General features: G+C 51.0%; 1 protein-coding gene across 1 annotated transcript in view; it reads right to left on the reverse strand.

The window, feature by feature from the left end:
- The window catches only part of PTPRF (protein tyrosine phosphatase receptor type F), a gene marked incomplete at both ends in the record, with an annotated part of 243,257 nt that overhangs the window by 16,752 nt on the left and 200,911 nt on the right, over positions 1–25,594 (reverse strand). The window contains 7 exons of the mRNA XM_084211481.1: positions 122–245; positions 7,949–8,046; positions 13,744–13,859; positions 17,096–17,250; positions 20,227–20,439; positions 23,429–23,519; positions 24,234–24,487. Of these exons, the coding sequence (XP_084067607.1) occupies positions 122–245; positions 7,949–8,046; positions 13,744–13,859; positions 17,096–17,250; positions 20,227–20,439; positions 23,429–23,519; positions 24,234–24,487 (1,051 nt within the window). The remainder of the gene's footprint in view (positions 1–121; positions 246–7,948; positions 8,047–13,743; positions 13,860–17,095; positions 17,251–20,226; positions 20,440–23,428; positions 23,520–24,233; positions 24,488–25,594) is intronic.

The raw sequence follows: 25,594 nt of genomic DNA on the forward strand, positions 1-25,594 counted from the left end.
CAGCCAGAACACACATTTGATCATACTGACGCATGGTGTTTGTCCCTGCTCAGCTTAGAACACAGAAAAAGACAGTCTCCTTGCTACAATCAGGTTCAGCTGCTTGTGCAGTTACTCTTACCATCGATGGAAGTCAGGATGACACGCGAGTGGTCATAGGCTATCACATTTGCATAGCGGTTTTTCGGTTTATTCACTTCCAGGTTGGAGTTCTCCCAGGTGAACTGCTGCCCAGGATCAATGGACTGTGGAGAGAAGGAGAAGGAAGGAAATAGTAGTGGTTACAGCACACTGGAGTGCTCCAGCACAGTCAGGAAATCTGCACTGCCCTGCACACCTCTCCCCAGACCAGACACAGCTTCCATGGGTGTCCACGGTAGTAGCATCAAGCCAGACCACACTGAAAACCAGTTTCCAGTGGCACATGCATCCCACTATCTGAAGGCACAGCAGTCCCTCACTGAGGCAGCCTACTGCAGATGAGCTTTCATCTCCTCTGCTGCGTGCTCATCCTTTCCTCTGGAGCTACCCATCAGCAGAAATTTGGTCTTCTGCCAGGATTCCTGAGAGACCTGACTGTGTAGATCTTGACCTAGTGGTTTCATTAGCTGTTGAACTGCAGTCTCTTGAAATATAGCAAGCCCTGGGTGTCTTGTGCCCCAGGAGCTTTTGGTATTAGTGTCCTGCAAGACAGCCTGTAAGCATTTGCCAGGGAATAGTCATGAAAATTAATAGGTTACTATCCACTGCTCCAGCTACTTATGCAATGTAAACATCTCTCGTTTGAGTTAATAGAGTGACAAGAAACTATAAACCTGGAGAAGAGACATGGTTATAAATCTTGGCCTGCACACTATGCAAGTGCCTGAAGAGTACACATCCCACTCCCACCTGGCCTTGCACACCCAGTGCTTCTTCCACGAGCCATGTGCTGGTGCACCCAGTCCACGGCTGCTCCACAGCCAGGCAGCCTCTTCCCAAAGCCTTCTCTATTGTCTCAGTCTATGCACAAAGCAAGGTGAACAAGGACCATCTCCAAGCACCCCTCTGAGATGGGATGGTGTTGTTTGAGAGACACACGAGACACACAGGTAGGACACCTGCCTCATGCAGAGACTTGCTCTGCACATGCAGTCCTGGGCAAGCTGGGGGCAAGCAGCTACACCAGAAATCAGTCATCCCATGAACCCCCTTCCCCCAGCAATTAACAACACTGTCCAAACCTTCTTAAAATCTTGCTCCAGCTCTGAGTCTCTGAAACTTTGCTGGCCCATGGATAAAACACTGAGGAAAGAGGCCAAGGGAAGCACTGCATGCTGTGCTCTCTGCAGACATCTGTGTTCACTGCTTGGAAGAGCCGTGTCAGAAGGTTTCTCAGCCAGTGAAATGCCTGTCAGCTCTGGATCAGCTGTGAGCAAAAGGCTGAGGTGGGAAGCACAGCTGCCTGACTGCGCTGACATGAACAGCTCTCACGGTCCCTCTGCTCAGTTCCACCAACCACCAGCTGTGCACTAAGTGACACCCATCGATGTCCCCTCTGCTCCTGTGCTGTGCAGCAGGCGCTTCTCAAGCAGGCAGCAGTGGGTGTGGGCACTGGCTATGGAGCACAGGTAGTGCCTGCATTGCTGCACTAGCCCTGAGGGCACGGCCAGTGCTGTGCCAGGTGGCAGCTGTCTGTCCCCAGGTGTGGCCCAGGCTGCCAGCAGGTACAGGAGCAAGTGCTGACGAAAACACACAGGAGGATGTGACATCACAGCAATGCTAATATGTAGTTTGGGAAATGTAGGATGTAAATAGACATTTCCTACAGAAAACCTGTAATTTTCTATTATCAGTGTAATAAGCAGGCAGCCGCTGTGCTCAGAGGAGCTGCAGCCAGGATGCTGGGAGTGGAGGCTGCAAGCACCACTTCTGGCTGCAAACCCACTAGCCTGGCTGCCACAGGCCTTGCACACTCCTCTGCCCAGGCACAGAGACATCTCAGCACAGCTCACAGTTCTCTGGGTCGCTACATTTCACTCAGGCACCTGTATTTTGCTTTCAGTACAGGCTGCTCAGGGGACCCGCTCTTTAGATGCTCCCCACTCTCAGCCATGTGGCAGGGAATACTGCTGCCCATCAATAGTGGGCCTGAACTGCACAAGGGGAATGCAGAAATGATCGAAGACATGAAAAAAAAAAAAAAGAAAGAGGAATATAATATGAAAGGACTTTATGGTTTGGAGTAGAGATAAGTAAGTGAGGTTTTGACATCAGTCTGATCAATATGGAGGACACTGAAGGAGAAGCACAAACAGACAAACTAATGAGGAAAATATGGACCCACCAATGCCTATTAGAAACATAAATAGCACCTATTTTTCAGAAAGGTGGTCTTAGTCTGCACAGACAGCCCATGAAGACACTTGACTAGCTGGTGGTGGAGCTGAGACTGGCTCTGAAGATATCAGTAAGCATCTTCTTGCTGGGAAGAAGCAAGCCAAGAAAGCACCAGCTGTAATTGCACTCTGTGAACACTCTCAGTGGGCACAGGTGGGTGCTGGAGCGAGCCCTACCCCTTCAGCAGAGGCAAGCAGAGCTCAGTGCAGTTGTTCATGCTCAATCTATGCTGCAAATCCCTGCCAAAAGGCTGCAGGGCTGACCTGCAGCTGTGGGGTGTGGAGAGCTTCGCACAGCAAGTCTGTGTCCTGCCACAGCAGAGGAAAGGGTTATTTCCTGGGGGAGGACAAGGCTGCCAAGAGCCCCCAGAACAGAGGAGGAGCATCAAGGTGTTGCTATTAGGGTTAATAGCTTTGATGTGCAATGAGTATGTGCAGAAATAGTCTAATCATCATCAGCCTCTTAAGAGGGCAAACAGGTGAGGAAGTCAGAACTACTACAGCACCTGAGTGCAAAGAGGCTCTAATTAAATACTCCTGCAAATTAGTGACTCATTTAGAAGTAAAATGATTTAATTTAAACTCTGGTGATGAATTAATGTACACCTGTTCCCCCCTTTAAGGCAAACAAATGAGTAAATAAATGGGAGGATGATGGGCTCCTTGGAGAGAGTTGGAGACTCTACATGGAGCAGTGGTTGGCACGCCTTGTCCCATCTCCGTACAATGCTCTGCAGCCCCTGTGTGCAGTAGCACTGCCTCGTGTCCCCACCTTGCTCCACGACTGCCCTGGCACCAGGAGTCTGCTCCTGTTCCTTGCTGGGGGGCTCACGGGAATCACTGCTTCATCCCAAAACTTGATCAGAGTAACACTCCCAACAAACACATTCTTCCTAGAAAGCAGAAGGGCTGGGAAATTGGAAGGAAATGAGCCAGGAGGAAACTTAAAAGCACCATGACTTTTGCTTTGCTTTAAAGTGACAGGGAGATGCTGTAAGACAGCAAGTGCAAATTAAGAAAAAGCCCAATTAGTAAAACTCCTCCTTCCCAGCATGGAAGTGCAAGGAACAATTTCACCAAAGCAGTTCAGGGATCCCTGCTGCTACTGCCATAAAGACAGAATCAGACCATTGAAAAAAGATTGGAAAAAGGCTTTCTCCTTGACAGACTCTAGAGCACTTTACAAATGCCTTGCAAACATCCCTGAGTGCCAGTTTGACTCTCAGATACAATCCACCTCGGGCTTGCTGCTCCCCTTCCTTAGTGCAGTTCCAAAATCTCTCTGCATGCTGAGGCCCTGCTGCTGCCCGGCGTGGAGAGCCCAGGCAGGCAGCGCCCCGGGGCAGCACAGCAGCTCAGGGAGCTGCACAAGGGCACGGGGACAGGAAGATGCACAGGCAGTGAGTGCTTCCTGTCCTCCTGTAAAATCAACCACATTAGCAGGAGCACTGACCACTGTCAATCTGCACCACGCCTCAAATGAGGACATAATGTGCCTCTGAATCAATGGCTGGCAGCACTTCAGCCTTATTATTCTTATTACGGGAACGTGAGCGCCCTGTGCCCGCCAGGCAGCCTCCCAATGAGCCACTAAACCGGGCGAGCCATTAAACCAGCTCCCTGGGTGTTACCTGCACCCTCCTGGGCTCACTGGCCCCAGGACCCAAGCAGCTCTGCTGCTTCCTAACCTGCCTTGCCAGGGCTGCAGGCACGGGAGCTGCAGTGTCCTCAGAGTGAACACAGCATTTGGGCAAACCACCAGTGCTTCTCTCCACAGGAAACTGTGAGGAAAGGTCTGCAGCCGTCCTACCACATTAGGAAGCAGGAGTACAGTGAAATCTCACACAACCTAAAGATTACTAAGAACTAACAAGCCAGGCAGTGCCCCACTGCCTGGCTCTCATCACCAGCTCTGCTCTGCTCCTGGGGGCCATACACTAGATGGACATGAGGGGCAATAGCCTTAGGATGCAGTTTGTAAAGGAGTAAGGAAAAAATCTTCTCCTGGGAAGGTGATGCAGAATCTAGAGCACTACAAGAGAGCAGGAAGCAGTGCTGGTTGGAGCCAGCCTGTCCTGTGTTTGCTAACAGCACCAAAGGGGACAGCAATGCTCAGCCTGGTGGATGCAGCAGCAGAGTGTGAGATGTGGTGTGTTCCGACCGGTTTGTCCCAGGGCAGGATCCCGCCCCGGGAGCACAGGCTGCAGCACGGGAAGGTGCCCACAGGAGGAGCTCCAACACAGCGACAGCACCTGCCACCACTGCACATCCACAGTCAGGGGGCTCAGCCTTCCTTCTACTTATCTAATTCCATTAATCCCACACTGTAAATTCGCCATAGCTTTCACTGTACACTAAAACTGAAATACTCTCCCGGTGCAGCCAGGCCAGAAGCAGCTGCCAGACCCTTGTGCCCTGCTCCCCGGCTTGCTGCCTGCCTGCACAGCGTGCTGCCCTGTGCCAGAGCAGATGGCAGCAGTGAACTGCGCCTGCAGACGGCTCAGCTCCCAGCAACTGCATCTCAGCCTCTCCTGCCGCACCAGGGCAAGAGGAGCTAGAGATGGAATGGCCCCCAGGTGCCGGGGTGAGGGCTAACCCACAGCCCAGGAGCCTGCTCGCTGCAGCCAGCCCACAGCTTGCTCTGTGCTGGCTTTGTCACGTGGGCTGCACGGCCACGCGGGCTGGCACACTGGTGTGAGCAATATTATTTGTTCTCTCACCTGTGGGAATAGAGGTCAGACGGCTGTGAGAAATCTCTGCCACCCTTCCTGCCCCCTTCCCAGGCATGTGGGGAGGTGCTGACAGGTCTTGTTTCATGTCACCTGTGTCTAGGTTACCCTGCTATTGCTTGCACAGCCGAGGCAAGAGCCAGACTGATGGCTCTAGGCCAGCTGGCCTCAATGGTTAAAAGTGCTGTTAAATATTTGCTCTCTGCCTGTGGTGCCACTGCTCCTGGAATGTGAGCCATCTATAAACAGCCCTGCACCCCATAGAGATGTTAGGCTGACAGGCTGCTCTACAAAAACACTTAAAATGCAACTATTTCAAAGCACAATCAAACAGCAAATGGGCCTTGGGGGCTCACCTGCCATGCCTTCCTCCCTTGTGTCTCCCTGCTCAGCTGTGCTATGCCCATTCTGGCAGCACCACTATGCCATGGGGAACAGGGTCAGAGCCTTCACTTCTCAAAGCACTGGGTCACCACTCAGCTCTATGTAAGGTCTGGGGCTCACAGAGTCCCAGGGTGAACACTGGGACTGTATCAACGCTTACTGCAAATGCAAGCATGTGCTGAGCTGTGGTTCCTGTCTCAGGCTCCCACAGGGGCCGATCAGCCTGCTCCCCTCCCACCTCTGCTCTTTCCCCACCCACTCTGCAGATCTCCTTAGTCAGCAGCACATGCCATGCCTGTCCTGCCCTGCAGCCCTCCTATCAAAGGCACTGCTGCCCTGCCAAACCCACACACACAGGGACCAGGATGAGAACAGACCCGCCGCCACAGCAGTCCTGCACAGGCAGCTGCTGCTCTCTTCAAACTCAGTCCAGGATTCTTCTCACTGGCATTTCAAATGGGAAATGATTGCATTGATCCCCACATGCCAACAAGGTGCAACCCCTTCTACTTTTGGGTCCGTCCTAGTGTCAAACACTCTACAAGCCTGTCATGTTCAGCAATTTTCTGATGATGAGGAGTCAAACACAGCAGAATCCAGAGGAAAAAAAATTATGTGCAACAATCAGCTACTTAATAGCTGCTTCAACATGAGAAGTACAACTGATTGGTGCTCTCAACCAGCCATGATATTCTAAAGAAAGAGAAATGAGAAGAGAGAGGCTCATGAAAGCAGCTAAGAGAATTCATTTAATGCTCATTTTTTCAAAAACAGTTCCCACAGCTCAGTATTATGCTGCAGGCTCTATTGAGCAGAGGCCTAGTGTGAGGATGGGAGTGCAGAGACACTGGATCTTGCTGAATCCCCACTGTGCAGCAGAACCACAGCCTGCCTGTAGCAGAGTGGACAGCCCTGCTTAACACTTCAGTTGGACTGGTAACAAAAAGCCCAAGGCAGACAGATATGACTGCACACTTTGGCTCCACTGGCAGGACATACATGAGCACACAGGTAACTGCAAGGGAAGCACATTATTCCTTTAAACATTTCCCAAGTCACAATGTAATGCTGCAGCTCATCTCTCTGGTTCAGACAGTAAATGCAGAGGGATGCCAAGACCCTCCACCTGGCATCCCAAAGCAAAAACAGAGCTCTGTGCCTTCCTCAGATACATGCAGCACACCCTTTGAACTAGATGGAATTCGTCTCTTACCTTCCCAACACAGAGATCTGCTTTCCCTTTCCTGGCATATATAATCCTACCTTGTGGGCAAATGCTCTGATCTCATCTCATAAATCAGTGTAGGTATGGTGCAGGAAGGGGTGGCCACAGGCACAGGCAGATAACAATTCAAACAGAAGTGATAACACATGCAAAGAACACTTCCCAAATTTATTCCCTCTTTAATACTAGTGGGGGGTTTATTTACAAGTCCCCTGCAGCTCAAGAGGGCTCTGCATATAAGCACAGCAAAACATCATCCTGCCATTCCTGCTCTCATGGCTGCAGAGGAACTTTTCCCAATTTTAAGCAGTTGCAACCTAATCACGAAGCCTGGAGAGTGCCAAAATAGGTGAGGCAGCCCTCGGGCAGGTCAGCCCCTTTCCCTCCAAATTCTCTCCCTTTGGCAAGGTGTTCTCAGGGAGGAGAGGGCAGGGCTGGAGGGAGCTGGGCTGAGAGAGGTGCAGTGGAGAGGTTCCCCAAGCATGCAGCACATGCCTGTGTGTGTGAGCAAAGGCAGCAACGTGGTGGATGCAGACAGTAACTACCCAGGGCTGCACCAGAGACATGGAAAACAGCGGGAGCATGATCCAGAAGTGCAGGCAGGTTTGCAGCTCATGACTGCAGGTCACGGGCACGGAAAGCTCTGGAGTTTGGACTACTCTAGGGCAGTGGGACATTAGCAGTTTCTGTGAGCACTGATGCTGAATGGCACAGGCTAATGCCAGCACAGTCCAGTGGGAGATTAGATGGGGAAAGCAGGAATGAAAGCTCACAACGCATGTTTGCTGGCATCAGAGGATGGTGCAGAGAGCAAAGCTTTGAACACAGATGGAAGTGAATGGGCACAGCTTACTGCAGACCAAAATACATCAGCCAACCTGGATGGAGTGCAGCCCCCACGGAGCAGAACAAATAATCAGTGGCACTTCCAGGTAGGCAGACATGAGCTCCTATTCACTCCTAAGACCATAACCATGGCGGCAGCATGGCAGACTGCCATGCATTCTCCTGCAAGGCCTTCTCCCTGTACCAGCCATGCTTCAACTGCTCAAGGCGAGTTCCCACCACTGTGGGGCTGGCAGGGAGAGCTGGCAGGCTCCCAGGGCCGGCATGGGGACTGACCATGCAGCGCTGCTGCAGGGGAGGCACAGCTCAGCTTTCACCAGTTCCTCTCTGCTGGGGCCCTGGCCAGCACCAGTGCACCCTGCTGCCCGTCCCGCTCTCAGGCTCACCTCGTACTCCTGGGAGAACTTCAGCCCATCGTTGGCCTTGAGCCGCTCGATGTTGTCAGCGAGGTCGGTCACGGGGATGGGGGGGTGGTCACGCATGCCTGCAAGCGAGACAAGGAGGGAGGAGGGAGAGGAGAACAGTTACAGCTCTGCATGGCCGAGGAAGGCTCAGCAAGAGCGTGTGCACAGCAAACCCAGGAGGTGGGTGCGAGGCGGACACGTGTGACCATGGGAAGCGCCGGGCGGGATGGAGGGAAGCTGAGGGCATGCGGCACACAGTCCCGGAGCGCGGGGCGTGGACAGAACACAAAGGTGATGTGCAGAATGGGCATGACCGGGTGAGCATGCTCGGACAGTGCAGCCACGGGCACACTGAGCAGGCCACGCAGCGGGCAGGGCTCGGCCACCCCTGGCAGGAACAGGCCGAGGATACGCTGTCACTGCTGTCACTGCTGTCACTGCGCTTCCCGGGCTCCCGCATGGGCTGAAGTTGAACACACTGGTGCTCCCGCCACCAAGGGCTTAGGCTGATCCTCTTGCTTACCCCTAACATTGGCATTAGCCACAAAGAAATTCTGCCAGAGCTGCAGTGAAACCTCTGCAGCGCAGGTGCACAGCTTTTTGAGTAGGCAGATGCTGTCAGAGTCCTGGGGGCATTAGAGAAGGATGAGAAGGGCCCCACAGAAGAATGGCTGATTCCCTGGTAGGACATTGCACAGGGTTCTGAGAGCTGAGGAGCAGCTCTGCTCACAGCTGCATAACTCTTCAGTGATGCTCCAGAGGCAGAGCCCGCTCCAGGGCCCAAAATCCAGCTCCTCTGGGCTGGCTCATGCAAGGCACCATGGGCAGTGATGTGCCCTCCAGCAGCTTCTGGGAGGCTGCTGTGAGCTGGGATGCAGCTCATGCCATGGCAGAAGTCTTGCCCTGCCTAAACCAGAGATGCAACATTACAGCACATCCTGGGCACAGCCAACCCTGCTCAGCAGAAAGGCCCAGAGGAAGGGATCTTACAGATCCCACACAGGGGACAGGCACTGTTGGGGGGGTGTGCATGTGGGATTGGGAGGAGCCCTCCTGAGGCCCTGGGACTCAGAGCTTAACCATCACAACCTCCTTCTCTGATGCTGAGCTGTTGAACTGGCAGGAATGTGATTGTGAAACACGTCATCCAAATCCCAAGGCTCGTGACTCCATCGGCTGCTCTATGGGTTTCCCAGAAACCCCACATGGGTAATGATGATTATTAATAGGCTGAAGCTGTTGACTCACACCCAGGGAGACAGGCTGGAGCACAGCCAGAAGCTTCTCAATTGCTCAGGAGGCTGAACACTGCCACAGATGGCAGTGATGGGCCACAGAGGTGATGGAGCAGTCCCCAGGCTGGGTACACACATTTTACACGGTGGTGACAAGTCACAAGGTCATAACACGGAAGTGTTACACCTCAGACCTCTGCATAAAACATCTGACATCACTGCACACAGCAAGACCCAATCCAGCACACACTCATCCTGCCATCACTCGGCAGTGCACAGCTATCCATGGACGGTCTGAGAACACACAGACAGGTGGAGAAGGAAATACCCCTATTCTGCCTTGTGCTGAGGTCCTCCTGCAGATGTCCTGTTTGCAACTTCACCCATCAGGATCCCCGAGGTGGCTGAGCAAGCCCTCAAAGGGACAGAGATGATGCTGGTTTTGGCACAAATTCCTCACTCATGCCAGAACTCTGAGGCTGTAGCTCAGGAGCAGCCTTTGCAGAGCTGCCATTCATGAGCAATTGAATGATGAGAACAGTGTGGGACCAAGACAGAAGTGTGGGACAGGAAGGACAAAGAGACTGGAACACAGTCACAAGTATGTGTTTCTTCCAACATGGTTATGAACGTAGGACAGCAGAGCCATGGACCACAGCAGAGCTGCAGACCCTCATCTCTGCTGAGAAACACAAGGTGGTCTCTTCAAACTTGTGTTTTGCCAGCCAGAGAAGTGTTGCAGCAACAAAAGAGCTGCAAGAGCAGGTGGGGAAAAAGAGGTGGTTGGAATCCCATTATTGTGAACCTAGAAAAACAGCCACTGACAGTGCAGGGCAAGACAGAGATTTGCACACACTGCCAGGACATCCACAAGCTCTTCCAATTGCTCTTGCAAGAGAAGAGTGAGCTCACCACGAGGTTAGAAGAGCTCAGAGGTCTCACAATGCCTGCAGGGACACACATGGCAAAGCCCTTGGCTCTGCTCCCAGGGGCAGTCAGTATTTAACCCACATACTTCTCCCGCTCCTGTGTGCATACACAGCTGCCTGTACATCCCAGAGGAGGGTGGCCATGCTTTTAGCGTTGTTTGAGGATGAACTTGAAGCTCAGAAGACAAGAGATAAGGGGGCACTTTTATCTGCAGGCTGGTACTACTCCATCCAAGCTGCTAGAGCAGTCAGTGCCTCCTTTGTGCCCGGGATTCTGGTACCCACACTGCCAAGCAGACCAAGCTCAGGCTGCCCAGAGACCATCATGTGTTCTGCCTGTGACAGAGGTGACCCAGCCTAGAGAAACCAGTCTGCCCAAGGTAGGAAGAGAGTGTGTTCAACCACTGAAGAGCCCCCTTCAATTTGGCCATTTGGGATTTTTAGCTGGTCACTCACTCCAGAATGGCCAAGGTTATCAGTCCCCATGCAGGGCCAGCTGCAGGCCTGGCACCATGGCAGAGCCTGGCCTCCCACTCTGAGGGGGTAGGAGGCTGGAGAGCAGGAAAAGGGCTGCTGCAGAGGCCTCCTGGCAGCCCATCACTCGGGACCTTCCCTTCTGCACTGTCTTGCAGTGAGCTGCTGTAGTGCCGTGCGAGCAGTACCGAGCCTGGCCCCACACATGTCAGAAAGTGAATCACTGCCATTTTACAGTCTGCTGTGAGTGAAGGTGATCTTCATGACATTGAAACAAAAAATACAGATATGAGAGAGAAAGGGAAAGAAAAAGCAAAAGGTGTCGAAAGATAAAAACAGGAGTTAAAACTAACTTGAGATATTCGGGCAACAGGGGACACTGGCACCTGCAAAGAAATGGGGCAAGAACAGAAATCCCATTAGCCTTTAGTCATCATTGCAGAGGTTCAGAGACGGAAAGACAACGAGATGAAGATGAAAAGGAAAGCACCATATACCACAGCACCAGGAGCTTCCCTCCAACACAGGACTGACTGCCTGGCCCTGGGGCTGCTCTGCAACTGGCAGGCTGCTGGCTCTGGCCAGGGCTGTTCCCTGACACTGGCAAACACCTGGAGCTGGAGCTACTTGCAAGGGAGTGAGTCCACAGGCCTTCATGTGACACTGAGAGGCTGCATTTCTCACTGCACACCACTGGCCCCAGCCCCATACCCCAGGGAAGCCTGCAAGGGCCAGTCGATGGCAGGTACAGGGGGCATCTTTGATACTTGATGGCCAGGGGCACTGCACTCAGCCCCAGCCACCTCTGCTCAGTGCCCCTGATCCTCCAGCTTGCTCACAGCTCATCAGCAGCACAGCTCAGTCTCCTTTCATGGTGTATTGGGACACTGCCCAGTCCTGTATCCTCTCAGTGATTTGGCACGGCAGTACATTGGTACAGGGAGGCCAACAGTGGGGAATAACCCTTGTCTGAAGTAAAAACCACAAAAATGAAAAGCTTAATATTTAATAACAGTAGACCAATTAATTATGCATTAAACAAGTTTTCCCTGCTCAGCAAGCTCCAGCAGGGAGACCGACTACCAGGGCTGGTGGCCAGCACCTCTTGTCAATGCATCCTCACAGCACTGCCTCGACCTCCGTCGGGTGACAGGGGCAACAGCTTGGGCCCACTGGGCTTGGTGGCTTTCATGCGCCTCATTAATGAGGACAAGCTCGTCAGGAGCGGAACAGTCACTTCAAGCTGCACAACACCCTCTTCCACTCCTCAGAGACTCACAAGGGATGCAGCAGGGAGAAGGGGAGGAGGACAGAGTGCTGTCTCTTGGTGGGGGAGCAGTGTCTGGCGGTATCCCAGGGTCCTGCTGCTGTCTCGAGTGAACTGCGCACTCTGGCTTGGTTTTGTCTCTCCAGGGAGCTCTGCAAACTTACAAATGAGCAGCATCTTTGGCTTATCCTCACTCACAGACAGGAAAAGGAAATTTCCTGGCTCCCTCTCTCTCTGATGGCAGCTCTTGAACCTTGCCACAGGCCTAGCAAGAGACATCCTTGCTGCAAACACCCTGACCTCTCTGAAGGTGGGAGCAGGTGCAAGCCCGACTCGTCACGATTCACGCAATGCAAGCCACAAGCACACGGCAGAGATGGCTTTTGTGTCCACATGGAGACATGTCCCAGAGGCCTGTCCCCACGCACAGCTGTTTATCACTGTGCTCCTCCTCAAGAAGCTGCACGCTGTTGCTGACTGTGTGTGACCCCCTCCTTAGTGGTGCTCCTGGTGATCTGCCTGTTGAGATGTTCTTCCTCTGGCACACGTGCCTTCCTTGCTCCCCACAGCATTTTCCTCCCATGCTGTGACACCATCCTGTGCTGTGCTGTGACCAATTAACGTGCCAGCTCTGCTGCTGCCCACACGTGAGATCTGCCACTGGTTCTGCCTGGAGATGCACTAACTACAGACTCCTGACAGCTGCCTGGGCACTGAAAAAGATGTGCTGGTGTAGCACACCCCAGATGTGAGCCAGACTGCTGTGAGTGGCAACAGGAAAGGCTGTTCTTGCCCCCCCTGCCAGACACAGCAGTTTTACATCAGGAAATGGCCCCTTCAAAACTCTCCTATTAGATGAAAGCTCTTAGATGAATGAGCAGCAGGAGGAAAAGGAAAGTAGGTTAGAGACCAGGAGGAGCTGCAAGTTAGAAGAGAACTGTATGTGCCTCATTTGCTGCTGAACTGCTCCCTCCATCACAAAAGCCCAAGTGCTCCCTCAGTTCATCTGGGACTTGGACTCTCTGAAAGGCTCTGAATGAGTCAGGGCAGAGCCTGTCTCTGATCACTACAATGACAGGTACTGTGCTTTCCGTGCCATCAGAGACGTGCAGACACAAAGCAGCAGCACAAGACCTTTCTGCAGTGTGAAGTACAGCTGCCTCCATGAGCTGGCAAAGCTACAGCCTGAGGCATCCCAGGCCAGTGAAAGCAGCATGCAGAGAATGGCTTTTACTGAACTATCATCCTCTGCACTGAGACCACCATGATCAGCAGAGTTCTTCAGTGGGCCACAGCACTGGCTGCAGAGCACTGTAGTCTGCAGGTAGCTCTTCTCTTGACCCTTAGCTGAGCAGAGCAGGAGAGTCAGCTCACCAAAGATCCCAGAAGGAAGCTGCTGGGACACCCTCAGCAGTGTAAGAGCTCTATGTACCTCCTGACTGCCCCAGGTGCAGCCCATGTGGCCAATACTGCACCAGTTGTGCACAGCACTGAAGCTGAGCCAGGGTGAAGCCAGTTCAGCACCTGGGAACATCTCAGGTGTGGACACTCCCAACTGCACGGAGGCTCCTCCCAGCTCAGGACAAGTGTAATGAGCTTCACACCGTGTCTGACACACACCACACAACAGGCCAGCCCCATCCAGGCTCCCCAGCCTCATGGGCCTGCAGTGACAGGGCCAGCGAGAAGGATTTGCAACCCAGAGAGCAGATACTTGGACATCCTTGGTCTAAAGCCCACTCTGTGTCACTGTGACTGAGAAGGTGTGGATCTCCTGGAGGGTGGGAAGGATTGCAACTCTGCCTCTGGCATGGGGACATGGAGAAGGGGAACCAGAGGAAGCAGGATTCAAGGGGATGAGCTGCTCCTTACCTGGAGTCTGGTAGTTGAGCCGCCTCATCTCAACTGGGTCAGATGAGTGAGCCAAGAGTGAGTCCTTCAGGCCGATGGAGTGCTCATCCTTGGAAGAGGGGGAATGTGCCCTTTTTCTGTGGACAGAGAGGGCAGAGACAAGCAGGTGAGTTCTGGCAGAGACTGGCATGAATCACCCTAGGAAGGAGTCTGGGTCCGTGTGTCCCAGACATCCAGGAGCATCCCAGGCTCCTGGGGCTCTGGGTAAGTCACATCATCTTCTGTGACTCCAATTTCCCATCAATGAAACAGGAAAGATTATATATAAGCAATGTCAGATGTTTGATTAGTGAGGCAGTTTTGAAATGTGGTATTCTGCATAGTATTTATTACAGAAAATGCAGATAGATGCAAGTTACTGTTTCCTCTTACTGCTGTCTCTAGGAACTATTTCCTGTAGTGGAAGGATATAATAAAATTTTTTTTTCAAGTATTAGAAATATTTAAATATAGAATGCTGTAATATAATAGTGTAAAGGCTCTTCAGGGTGTGTTTTATTGGGCCATTAATACATGTCTTGAATGGTTGAAGGCACCCAAGGCGTGTATTAATGGAACAATAAAATACAATGTTGTCTCTTCATGCTATATTTATGCCTAAAGCGATGCCACCACCTCAGGCTCTTGCTGGAATTCACAGGCAAAGCAGGGACAGATCCAATCAAAAAGTGGACAAGTGAATATTAAGGAAAATATAATACTGTAAGCAGAGTTTCTAGTCCCACTTCTAGCTCTAGATTACAAATATGGTGGGTACACCCAAGGGCTGGAGAAGGGTGTTGAGCAGGAGAGCACAGCAGTTCTCTTTTCTGAGCCTGTAATCACCCTGGCACCTGGCCAACAGACTGAGCATGCAAGAATACAGAGACTGTCTTTTGGCTACAGTCCCCAAATGGATTTTGCCTGAACTCCTCTGCTGACCTGATGTTTCCTGGAAGAGAGGGAGCTGCAACACTGCTGCTGTACACAAATGCTAGCACATTTACCAGCCTGCAAATGGCACAATCAGTCTCTGCTTTGGTCCTCCTTGTGAGGCCCCTGGAAGCACACTGAAGGGCTGCTGGGTTCTGCACAAAGGCAGCTGCATCCCTGGATAATAATGACCCTGAACTATGCATGATCCCAAATGCTCTCACAGGCACAGGGCACTTTCACTTCCATCAGAGGCTGGGCATGCTGGGCTGCCACTAATGAGAGGCACTTAGAGAAAACAAAGTGCATCAATCATGAGTGAAACCTGTGTGTGTTCCTTGTGTGGCCCAGCCTGTGAGCTCCATCTGCAGCCTGAGGCTGCAGCAAACACTGGAGCTGTTCAATGGAGAGAACCAGCCTGTGAGTCTTACCCTACTCTCAGGCATCTCAACATCTCCAAAGCCTTCCAGCTGCCTGGACCAAGACAAAAGAGCTGAAGGACTGAGAGCATTGATAGAAGGAATGGAGAATACACAGCCAACAAATAAACCTCCTGTCAGGAGCACAGCAGGGTGGGCAATGTGCTGTGGTGTACCAGTCCTCAAGCAAACTGGGCCATCCTTTTTGGGGAATGGGCACAGCAAATGGGCTGCCAATCCAAGGTGTGATGAGAGAGCAGTCAGGGATTAACATAATTCAACTTTATCTCTGCCTCATTAGCCCAGTCAGGGAAACTCCTAAACCATACTTCAGATCCCAAGCTACCCACTGCTGCTCAGCTTCAATTCATTCCCATTATAGAGTGGCCATCGTGAATATTACACACAGATACCTTCGGGAGAAAATGCCTCCACAGAGAGGCTGGACAGCCAAAACCACAGCATCACTCTGGGCACATGGGTGGTGCTGGAAGAGGATATGCTGCTCCTCCATGGGTGAGGATGCAGCAGGGACATGTGTGTCAGATCTGGGCACTGCAGGCTGGTGCTTCCTGGTGCTCCACCCACACGACTCATGGACAAGGCAAAGCTAAGGCAAGGTGGGAATATCTTCTATGGGGCCCTGGTACAGAAATCCCCTCTGGGGACATTTTCTCTCATTAAAGGCCAGCAAACATGCTGTTTCTTACAGTTGCCCAGTATTCTCTCAAAGCTTCCTCATTAGAGACTGCAAGGATGCACCTGCATTCTTGAGGGAACAGCTCTCAGTCTGAAGTGACTGAGAAAACAAAGGAACCCCTATAACTGCTGTTATTGTCGGGGTTTTTTGATTTTTAATTTAATTGCAAAAGCAATCTGGGAAGTCTTTATGTTGGAACTTCTCCCTGAGAGCTATGAGAGGCTGACAACTGCTAGGAGGCTGATACCTTTGAGGAAACAAAGTCCTTGTAAACTCCAAAGGCTGGCATGCTCCAGACTCCCAAAAACAAAGATGACCCTTAGTAGCTTCAGGCTTGATTTTTAAAAAGGGAAATAGACTTGAAATTTTAGGAAAACAAAAAGATAAAATGGATTCATACCTTTCTTGCTTACTAGATCCAGAGAAAAGCAGGAACAGAAGAAAGGAGATGATCACTGACACAGAAAGGCACTGACTGCACATGCACAGCAGAACTCCATTTAATCAGACAACAAAGGCAGTTCCCTCCCCCAGCTAGAGAGACATATGTAAATAGAGGGCCCAGGAGGAGCAGAACCTCAGAGCTGAGCTGATAGAGGATGACCTACTGTAATTGAACAGGCTACATGAACACATGCAAATGCAACCCATGGCTCCTCCAGAGGATGAACAATCATCACATGCTACAGTTACAACTGGAGCAGGATTGCTCTGACAGGCAAAAGGAGGTGTCTGCTCCCATGGGGAGCACAGTGTGAGGGTGGTCCTGATCCAGTAGTCAGGACTGAGAGGCCCTAAGAAGAGAGCTCCACTCTGATTTCAGCCTGGCACGTCCATGCCCTGTTCTCACCACCCAGGTCATGTTCTTCAGTCAAAATTCACAGGAGAGGGGGCAGCTCCTGTCACAGATCAAGTGGGCAATATCTACAGAGAACCAGTACTAGAGAAGTTCCCAAGGCTGCCAATCCAAGCTGTGATGAGAGAGCAGTCAGACTGGCTTTAGGGACAAAGCTGCTCTCTGCTGTCCCACTGCTCATATGCTTCCAGAGTCCACAGCAGCTGTGTCCCGGGGCTGATGTTAACTACCTTCTGCATACCCAGCCCTTCTGCTTTCTTACAAAGGAGCCTTCTGCTGTGCCAGGTAGGGACCTTTCTCCTCCCCATGACCACCAAGGACTGTCTGTCAGAGCACCCTGTACCTGGAGGTTACAAGGAAGGCCCTGAAGGCACCAGCACCTCTAGTGCTCATGCCATAACTGCCATGTCCCAGACTGGATCTCACCTTTTGAAGAGAAGTATGGCAATGACAATGATGATGATTAATATCACAGCCAGGACGGGTCCCATCACCCACAGCATCTCTGGTTCATCCTGCTGCTTCGCTGATGCCACTTCCATCACGATCTCATCCGAGTAGGGGCTGGCTGCATATCTCTTCTGAACAGCACGGGCAGGAGAGGGAGAGAAAAGCAAGCATCCATTATGCTACAGCAACAGCTACGTCCCCGAAATGCTGAGGTTTCCCCTTGCTGCTGGCTAGCAGAGAATGGTCACATACCATGAGATACTCCCTCCCTTGGCATCAGTGGAGGTCATGCTGTGGCAACAGTTTCTGCCTGGCCGGAAACATTCTGGGTGCCAGCAACTCTGCTGGTGTGAAACAGTTTCAGTGCCAGCAACTTCGTGGTTGACAAACCTGACCGGGAGGTGCAAAATTCAAGAAGCCCAGCTAAGAGCCACTCGCCAGCCCTGGACTTTCTTGGAGCCAAATCACAAGCTTTTGAATCCCAAACAATTGCACAATGAGGCTGGCTGATGATTCCTAAGTGGTTTACAATACCTGCTGTGCTGATATCAACACATCTCTTCAGGATAGAGTTATATTAGGAAAACCCCTGCTGGGTGAGGCGGGTTTTCTTAAAGGAATGAAATGACAGGAACATTTTCTACCTGATGTCTTTGATAAACAGACCTTAGAAAGAGGCTCATTCATACTGGTTCCTTTCCTTTCTGCAATGTGGCAGCCCAGTGATTTATAACCTGAAGGGACAGCCTTCTAGCCCCACTAGCTAGACAGAATCAGCAGAGACCCAAACCCTTCCTGCAGAAAAATGACACCACACACCTGGTGTTCTGCTGCTGTTCCTAAGGCTTACAGAGCTGTGTTGCACCCTCACAGTGCAGCATTGCTGGGTCAGAAGGGTTAAATGCTGCAAAAACAAATCCTTTCTACCTATTAGAGAGGGCCAGAGCTGTATCAATTCCGTGCCTGTGGCTTTTGAGCAGCACCTGCTGCCAGGCATTAAGGAGTTAGAAAGCTCTGCTCCTGCCATAGAAGGTTTTGGTCACAGAAGAGGTGCCTGTGGATCTATAAATCTTCTGCTTTAAGGCTGGAGTTTAAACATGCACTTCATGTCTTCACATATGTGAGGAGAAGAAAGGGAAGAATCAAGCCTGCTGGTGTCACACAAATGCACATCTTGATCTGCTCTCACAGGTGCCCTTGATCGCAGCCAGGCTGGTTTCAAACATTTGTGGAGTACAGGAAATGCTCTTATCTGGGACATCCTTCTGGCAGCACGCACTAGTTCAGCATCCCAGCTGCTCTCCTCAGACTTATCAGCAGAGATGCCACTGTCTGGGAAAGAAGTGTGGGGGGTGGTTGCCACTTTGTGAAACCTTTCAGCCCTACAAGGGCTGTTTCAGTAACTGAAATAGCTGCCAGCTCCTGGTTTAATGCTGTTCCTAGACGACATCTGCACAGGACCACTGCAACCCATCAGACTGTTCCTACACCCCTGTGTCCCGTTCAAACAACAGGGCAGGGAGCCAGCTACAGCTCTGAGCATGGCACAGACAAGAAAGCCTGTGACTCCCCTTTCTTGGGCAAGTGGCTCCTCTGTGAGGGAGCAAAAAGGCTTTTCCTGGGACTCCCCAGGAAGGTCCAGGCGCATCGGTGGTGGGGGAGGGAAGGAGCACACGCTCATGTGTGCAGCAAGGTGTGACCAGCTCCAAAGCTTTGTGTAAGGGGCAGAGATTCATACTTTTTCAGACACACTCTGGAGGAGTTGCCCTCCAAGGGAAGGCAGAGACAGAAGAGATCAGAAGGACAGTTATCTCAGTGGCATTTCCAGAGGCAGACTGAGAGGTGCAGGTGCCCCTGCTCTCAGAGACAGTGTTTAAACCACATTCCCTCTGCCTTTGAAGAAGGGCAATGTTACGCTCTCCCGCTGACACTTAAGAGAGCAAGCAATTTCAGAGGAGCTGGGTGGGGGAGACAGCCTTAGACAGAGTGCCTCATGCTCCAGATGAAAGTGGATGTGCTGCAGCAGGGGATGCAGAAAGGTGGTCTGTAGGAGCAGGGTATAGGAGGTTTGTAGGAGTTCTACTGCTGGCTGCTGGCTTACTGGAGTGCTGTGGCAGGTCTGTGCTAGTGAGAAGATGATGATTATGGCTGGGATCAACTAGTTAAGGCCACCTCTTCTTGAAAGGGATTGTCAGGATAGTCATCTCAAGGCCTCTGCCTTACCTTTTGTTAATCTGTGACTCTTTTTCCCTCACATCTTGCCACAAGAACACATGAGCTGGATGAGTAATGAAGAACCTGACCAGCCCTAATTAGCCATTACAAACAAATGAAGCTGAGGAAGGAAGCCACAGCTTGGAATCCAACCAAAGGATTCCGTGCATCTCTATTATTTCCATTATTTACACACTGGCTGCTGCTACTGCTGCCACCACCCCTCCTGCCCTGGACACTGATGTCCAGCTCTGGCAGTGCTGCTCCTTGCTTACTGCACCAGCCTCTCCCATGCCCAGGCCCTGTGTGCTGCTGCTTTCCAGAAGGGAGACAGACATGCAGGAGCAGGAATCCCCACACAGCAGGGAAGTGTGCACCTTTGCCCTGCTGATAATCCACTGTGATGGGAGATGCTTCTCCAGATGTCATCTCAAAGTGAAATTCTGGGCAGGGAAGTGCCTGTGAGGGCAGGTTTGCAGGGAGAACACTCTGTTCACTGCAGAGTCCCAGCAGTCACTGTGCAGGGTAGGATTTTGTGGACTGTTTTCTACAGACACTTGAACCAAAGCAGAATGAGAACCCATCCCAACCACGTGCCAAGGCTCTGAGCACAGCCCTGCAAACCAGAACTGAGCTTGTGCAGAACGCCTGTGTTGACACTGTCCTCCACACTCATCTGTTATGCGGAGCACACGGTGCCATTTCCCTCCAAAAACACCATTTATCAAGTCAATTCCCACGGCTGCCTCCGCTCCTTCAGGCCAGCGATGCAGCCTCCCTCCTTCCTTCACGGAAAATGCTGTCATCCTGCCTTGCAGCAATTGCTCACTGCCTGCCCTGAGCCCAGCTCAGCTCTGCCAGAACAGGCTGTGCCCCCCACAGAAAGTCCTTACCGTGTCCCCATCCTCCAGCGAGGCCAGCACGAAGCAGCGATAGCTCAGGTCTTGAGACAGAGGCTTGTTGTAGAAACCTTTGTAGTTCTTCTCATCCCCCAGGGTGAAGGTCTCGGGCAGCACATCCACTTGAGCAGCAATGTAGGGCTTGAGTCTGTCTGCCTGGCGTCGCTGCCGCCTGCTCTGACTCCCCTGGCTTATGGCCTCCAGCAGCTGGGGACAAACAAAGTGCCATCACTATTGCTGACAGCATGACACCACCTGACACTGTCACCTTCCTGGCTGGAGCACTCGGCAGGGGTGAAGGGAAGGGACGAGAAGGTAACAGGGCTTGATTTGTATCTGGTGGTACTAAGGAGCCAGAAGCAAGGATTATCCATTTAGGCATTGCTGGGGCATCCGTCACAGAACCTCACTGCAAGAGCCTCCACCAGGATCTCAACTCTGGAAGTGTCCTGAGTCCTGGGAAGCTGACATGGTAAATGTTAGGGCTGAGACAGCCTGGCTGCGACTGTCCCCCTGAGTCATGTATCCCAACGGGCTGTGAGAGAACCGAGTCATGTTCTGTGCCTAATTATTGGTCTGGACAGCAGCTCACACTCTCTACAGACACTGGATGTGAATTACAGCTGATGCCAATGTTCAGGGAAACAGTGACATTTGCTGTGTCTTTTCCCTCTGCCAGTGCCCCTGTATCTCACCTGCTGCTGTGCTGCAGGCAGAGTATTGTTTAAACCACACAGAATGGTAACAGATTTCCTGGAATGCTCAGAGTAAAAACAGCAAATTTCACAGCCACAAGTTAATGAAAAAGGATATAATGCACAAAAATCAAATTGCACTGCTAAGAATGACTCTCAAATGGTTAAAGATATTTTTTTCCAATGAATAAAAATGAAGATCAAGTTTGGAAGAGAAATTCTAATTCAAAATGAAGAAGGAAGGATGAAATACATTTCACACAGAAATTTATCAAGGCAACATTGTCAGGGCAGATGGGGAACATCAGAGGGCTAGGGATGGTGATGTGCACACAAAGTCACACTGCTGAGCTGGGCTTATTCCCCCTGAGGAGGAGAAGCTGGGTAAGAAAGCCCTTACTCTTTCCCCTTGACAGTCCATCCTTGCTCTTTTATCAGTACTCACATAGAAGCAATTTAGGAAAACTAGACCTTGTCATTATAGTATCACCAGAAAAAAAAAAAAAAAAGAAATAAAAAAAAGAAGAAGGAAATAAAAAAAAAGAGGCTGGAGAAATCTTAGTTCCACAAATGTCATTGTAATCCCGAGGGGAAAAAGCAGAAAGATAGTTTTTGGAGTGTGGAGTTTGCTTCCTACACCCATCTCTTGCATCTGGCTGAGATTACAGCTGAGCTCTCTGGAGCAGAAAGTGCAGCTCTGTGGGCATGTACACAAAACCACAGGGCTCTAGTTGTGGTTAAGGTTGTTGGAGGCTTCTGCCACTTATACATGTAATGCACAGCAAAAGACTGCATCAGAAAACTGCTAGGCCTGCATAGTTCAGATCCTGAAAAATTAGAAAATTAATATTGCCTGTGCAAAATTAATTCAGCTGTCTTATGTATGTGCATTGTGCTGCACCCCTGACTGCAGAGTCACAGGCTATCTTTTCTGTAAGTCCCTGCTTTGTTCAATACACAGGACAGACAGTGCTTAATCAAAGAGCAGATATTCCACATTTTGTTTTCTTCTTTGCATTATGCAGCCTGAGGCCTTGTTTATTGCTTACTATTCAAATCCAGCTCTGAAGACAAAATTAATAATTTCCTCATGGGTTTTTCTATGGTGCTGATCACTATACTATTACAAGTACTTCACAAACATTAATGATCTTATCTTCCAAACACACATATGAGTCAAGATAAAAGTGATCATCCCAATTTTACAGATACACTGTTTCAGAAACACTAAAACATTAATGCAAAAAAAAGTCCACTAAATTTGAATGTCAAATTGAAAAGACATCAGCTTGTTTTGTTTTTCAAGAAAACTTAGTATTTTCTTTATAGCACTGACTGTATCCAGCTCCTATTGACTTTCTCTGCAGCTGGGGATGCTTAGGCTTTGCAAATCAGAGCTCCAGGATCTCAAACTGAGCACTCCAAAACATCACATATGCAAGACACTGGCTGCTAATGAAAACTTTGGCTTAAATAATTTGCCTGAGGCTGGGTGAGACAGAGACAGAAACTATTTCTTTTGATAGCTTTCAACCATCTAAAGCTGAAAACCAAAGCAACCTTCCTCATGCTGGTCTTCTTTTCCTTGTGACATCTGTGGTGCTGGAAAACTTCTGCAATGAAAATATGCAGGGTGATGGTTCTCCATCACACAGCTGTGCTTCATTTGCAGAACAGAACCACAAATACACCTTGTGGAGCTGGAACCTCACAAGAACGACTGTGTGATCGTGTAAATAAAGCCAAGGGCTGACTTGCAGCTTCTGTCTGTTTGTCATTTCTGAGTGCTTCAAGCTTGCAACTTTGTTATCTTAATGGATCTGTGTGTGATTTCTTGCAATTTTTCCTTTACACTTTGGGGATGGTGGTGCGTGTGGGGAAGGAAGAGCCCACAAAGCCCTTGTGTGGGAGCCTCCTGACACCTGCACATGTTCCATGCCTCGGGTGTCAGAGCACTCCTGGCACAGGACAAGCTGCATCCTGTAATGGGGTAATGGCTGGTGAATGCTCAAAGCCTTTAACAAGCAGGTGTGAAGGGAGCTGTGTGGGTTCTGTTAGATGCAAGAATGAATTCTTTATTTACACTGCAGGCTTAGGTCCTGTCCAGAGAGGGAAAAGCCTCCTGACAAAAATGCTTAATAAACTGAAACCAAGTTTTATTTCCTAGCTTGTTTTCAATATTAGCACGGTCATTTTATCTGAAAAAGGCTGCAAGGACTGTACAACCTGTAACAGGATCTGGACAGAGCTCTGAGACCACTCGAGTGTGGTCTCCTAAGGGGGCATATTCTGGGAGGTGGCTTCTCCTTAGCTTGACTCCAGCCTCCTTCCTACATAGTGTCATGAATAAAGGCTGAGGAGGCACCCATCCCACAGCCCCCATCTCTGATGTGCAGCCTGCACCTGCGTTATTGCATCCATGCTGCTGCCAGGATGCCTGGGCAAAGTGTGCTGAGCTGTTTGGGAACCACTTCCAGCCCAGCAGCTGCTGCAGGCCCTACCTGGTCCAGCTCCATCTCATCAGGCGTCCGCCACCGAGCAGTCAGGGTGCTGGTGCTCTGGTCTGCTGGCACAACCACGATGTAGTACCACCTGGGAAGGAAGGAAGGAAGTGTAAACACTGGACCCTGAGCCATCTCAGGCTCCCTGACCATTTGGCAGGTCACCAAATAATGTGTGCCATATGACTCAAGGATGACCTACTCCATTCCCTGGCCTTTAAACAGCAAAAGAGCTCAGTAAGGAAAAGGCTGGTTTCCAGCCGCACCAGAGAAGAGAATACTGCCATTACCACTCATTAGGATAATGAAGATCTACAGACTGGGTTCCAGAGGATGGTGTAGGAGCTGTGAGAAGGACATTTATATAATCGGATTGTAGCAAGAACCCTGGGGAAATTGTGCTTCAGCTCAAGGATACCACAGTAACGAATAAGACTTCCACAAACTCGCTTTTTTAATCTCCTTGAGGCTTTAGGCATTATTTATTTAAAGGATATTATACAGTGTCAGAGAAAGTCCCTCCTGATCCTCAACTGCATTTTTTGCCAGTAGCATCTGAGTATACCCACCAGGGTGAGGGCAAACTGTCACAGAATTGTCTTAATTTTATTACACATCAATATTTGCTCAGAAAGAGCCAAGGCCATGATCCATATTATGGGTAAATGCCTGCCTCTGTACCACAGCCTGCTTGGAAATTCACTCCCAGGTAACAAAATCCACATGTTGGCAGAGGTCTGCCCTGCCTTTCTCTCCCCACCCCTAGCCCCCCACCCTGCCTTCTCCACCCAGGAATGGCACCTACCGAACTGGCACAGTGGTCTGCACTTTGGGAAGAGTTAGCGTGAATTTTCCCTCCTGTATGTACTTGTTTGTGGCGATGGGTTTGCTTTGCAGGACATCAGGAGCGGTGCGGATCGAGACGAGGTGCTGGAGCCCCCCTGCACTGCTCCCACGGTTCATTAGCACAAAGGAATAGTCCGTGTCAGGCTGGAGGTCACTTATCAGCTTCTTCATCGAGTGGCCGTCCACCTCCACACTCTGGCTATTGTACAGAATCTGAAACAGGAAAAGGACACGTTCATGAAGCTGACAGCTGCTGCTGCAAACTCACACTCAAAATAGCAGCACTAGAGATGACAGTCTGGCTCTGGGCCCTCCCTCAGGTGGTTTGGCTACTGTATGCTTTGTAAACAGCCATAAATCTTTAGCTAAAGAAGAGCAACCCGCAGCAGAGTGTGAGCTGTGCTCCCTGTGCCTCGCAGTGATGGAGCACAGAGGGGTCATCTCAGCCTGGGGGGCCAGGGCCAGCAGTGAGGCTGGTGGTGCCACAGGCACTGCTTTTCAGTACCTACGTGGGGGAGGAATCCAGATGGCTGTGCTTTGCCCCCATGTGGAAATGAATGGGTCTTTGTTTCTTGTCTCATGAGTCTACAACGCCCAATAGGCTTGTGGTGTAAAATCCTGTCTGCTTTAAATTGGTGTCCCTCCCATGTCTACCAGCTGATGCCTGGTTGGATGCTTAACGCAGATCATCCCCCTCCCAGCAAGGTGACCGGGGGGTTACACGCCTCACCAATGATCTGACAAATCCAGCACAGGGCTCACAAATTGGTACCCAGAATGGCGGCTCTGCAGGTGTGACACCCTGTCGTCATGGCAACAGATGCTGGCGCCACACAGCCGTGGGCAGGAGGTCGGAGCTGCTTTTCCCTGCCGTGCCTGCAGCGAGGGGCTGTGGGCAGGGCAGAGCCGCTGGTGGCTGGGGGCAGTGGGCAGCCCCCCCTGCCCAGCCTCCCCGTGGACCCCTCAGCTAACAACATTTCTCAATGCCCCGTTGTGGATCTGCAGAACCCCTGCCTCCCCCCAGGCACAGCAGCCATGGGCACTGCTGGATTAGCTGCACCCAGCAGCCCATCTGCCCTGGGACCTTGATCCTGATCCTGCTGGAACAACTCCTTACCCCAAAGCCCAGGGTGCTGCCTCTGCAGGCAAGAACTCACACAGTTCCCAGAGACAGAGACCAACGGGGTGCACACAGCTAGAGAGGCCATCGGTTGTGTCCCAGCTGTGAAAAATCAGCACATTTCTTTGCACCAGGTGACTGTCCAGCATGGCAGGGGAGTGCTGGATTTCTGAGAGTGGTGCAGAGACACAGCATGCCAA

Source organism: Fringilla coelebs (genome assembly GCF_963513975.1).
Source record: "Fringilla coelebs genome assembly, chromosome: 9".
Taxonomy (NCBI): domain Eukaryota; kingdom Metazoa; phylum Chordata; class Aves; order Passeriformes; family Fringillidae; genus Fringilla; species Fringilla coelebs.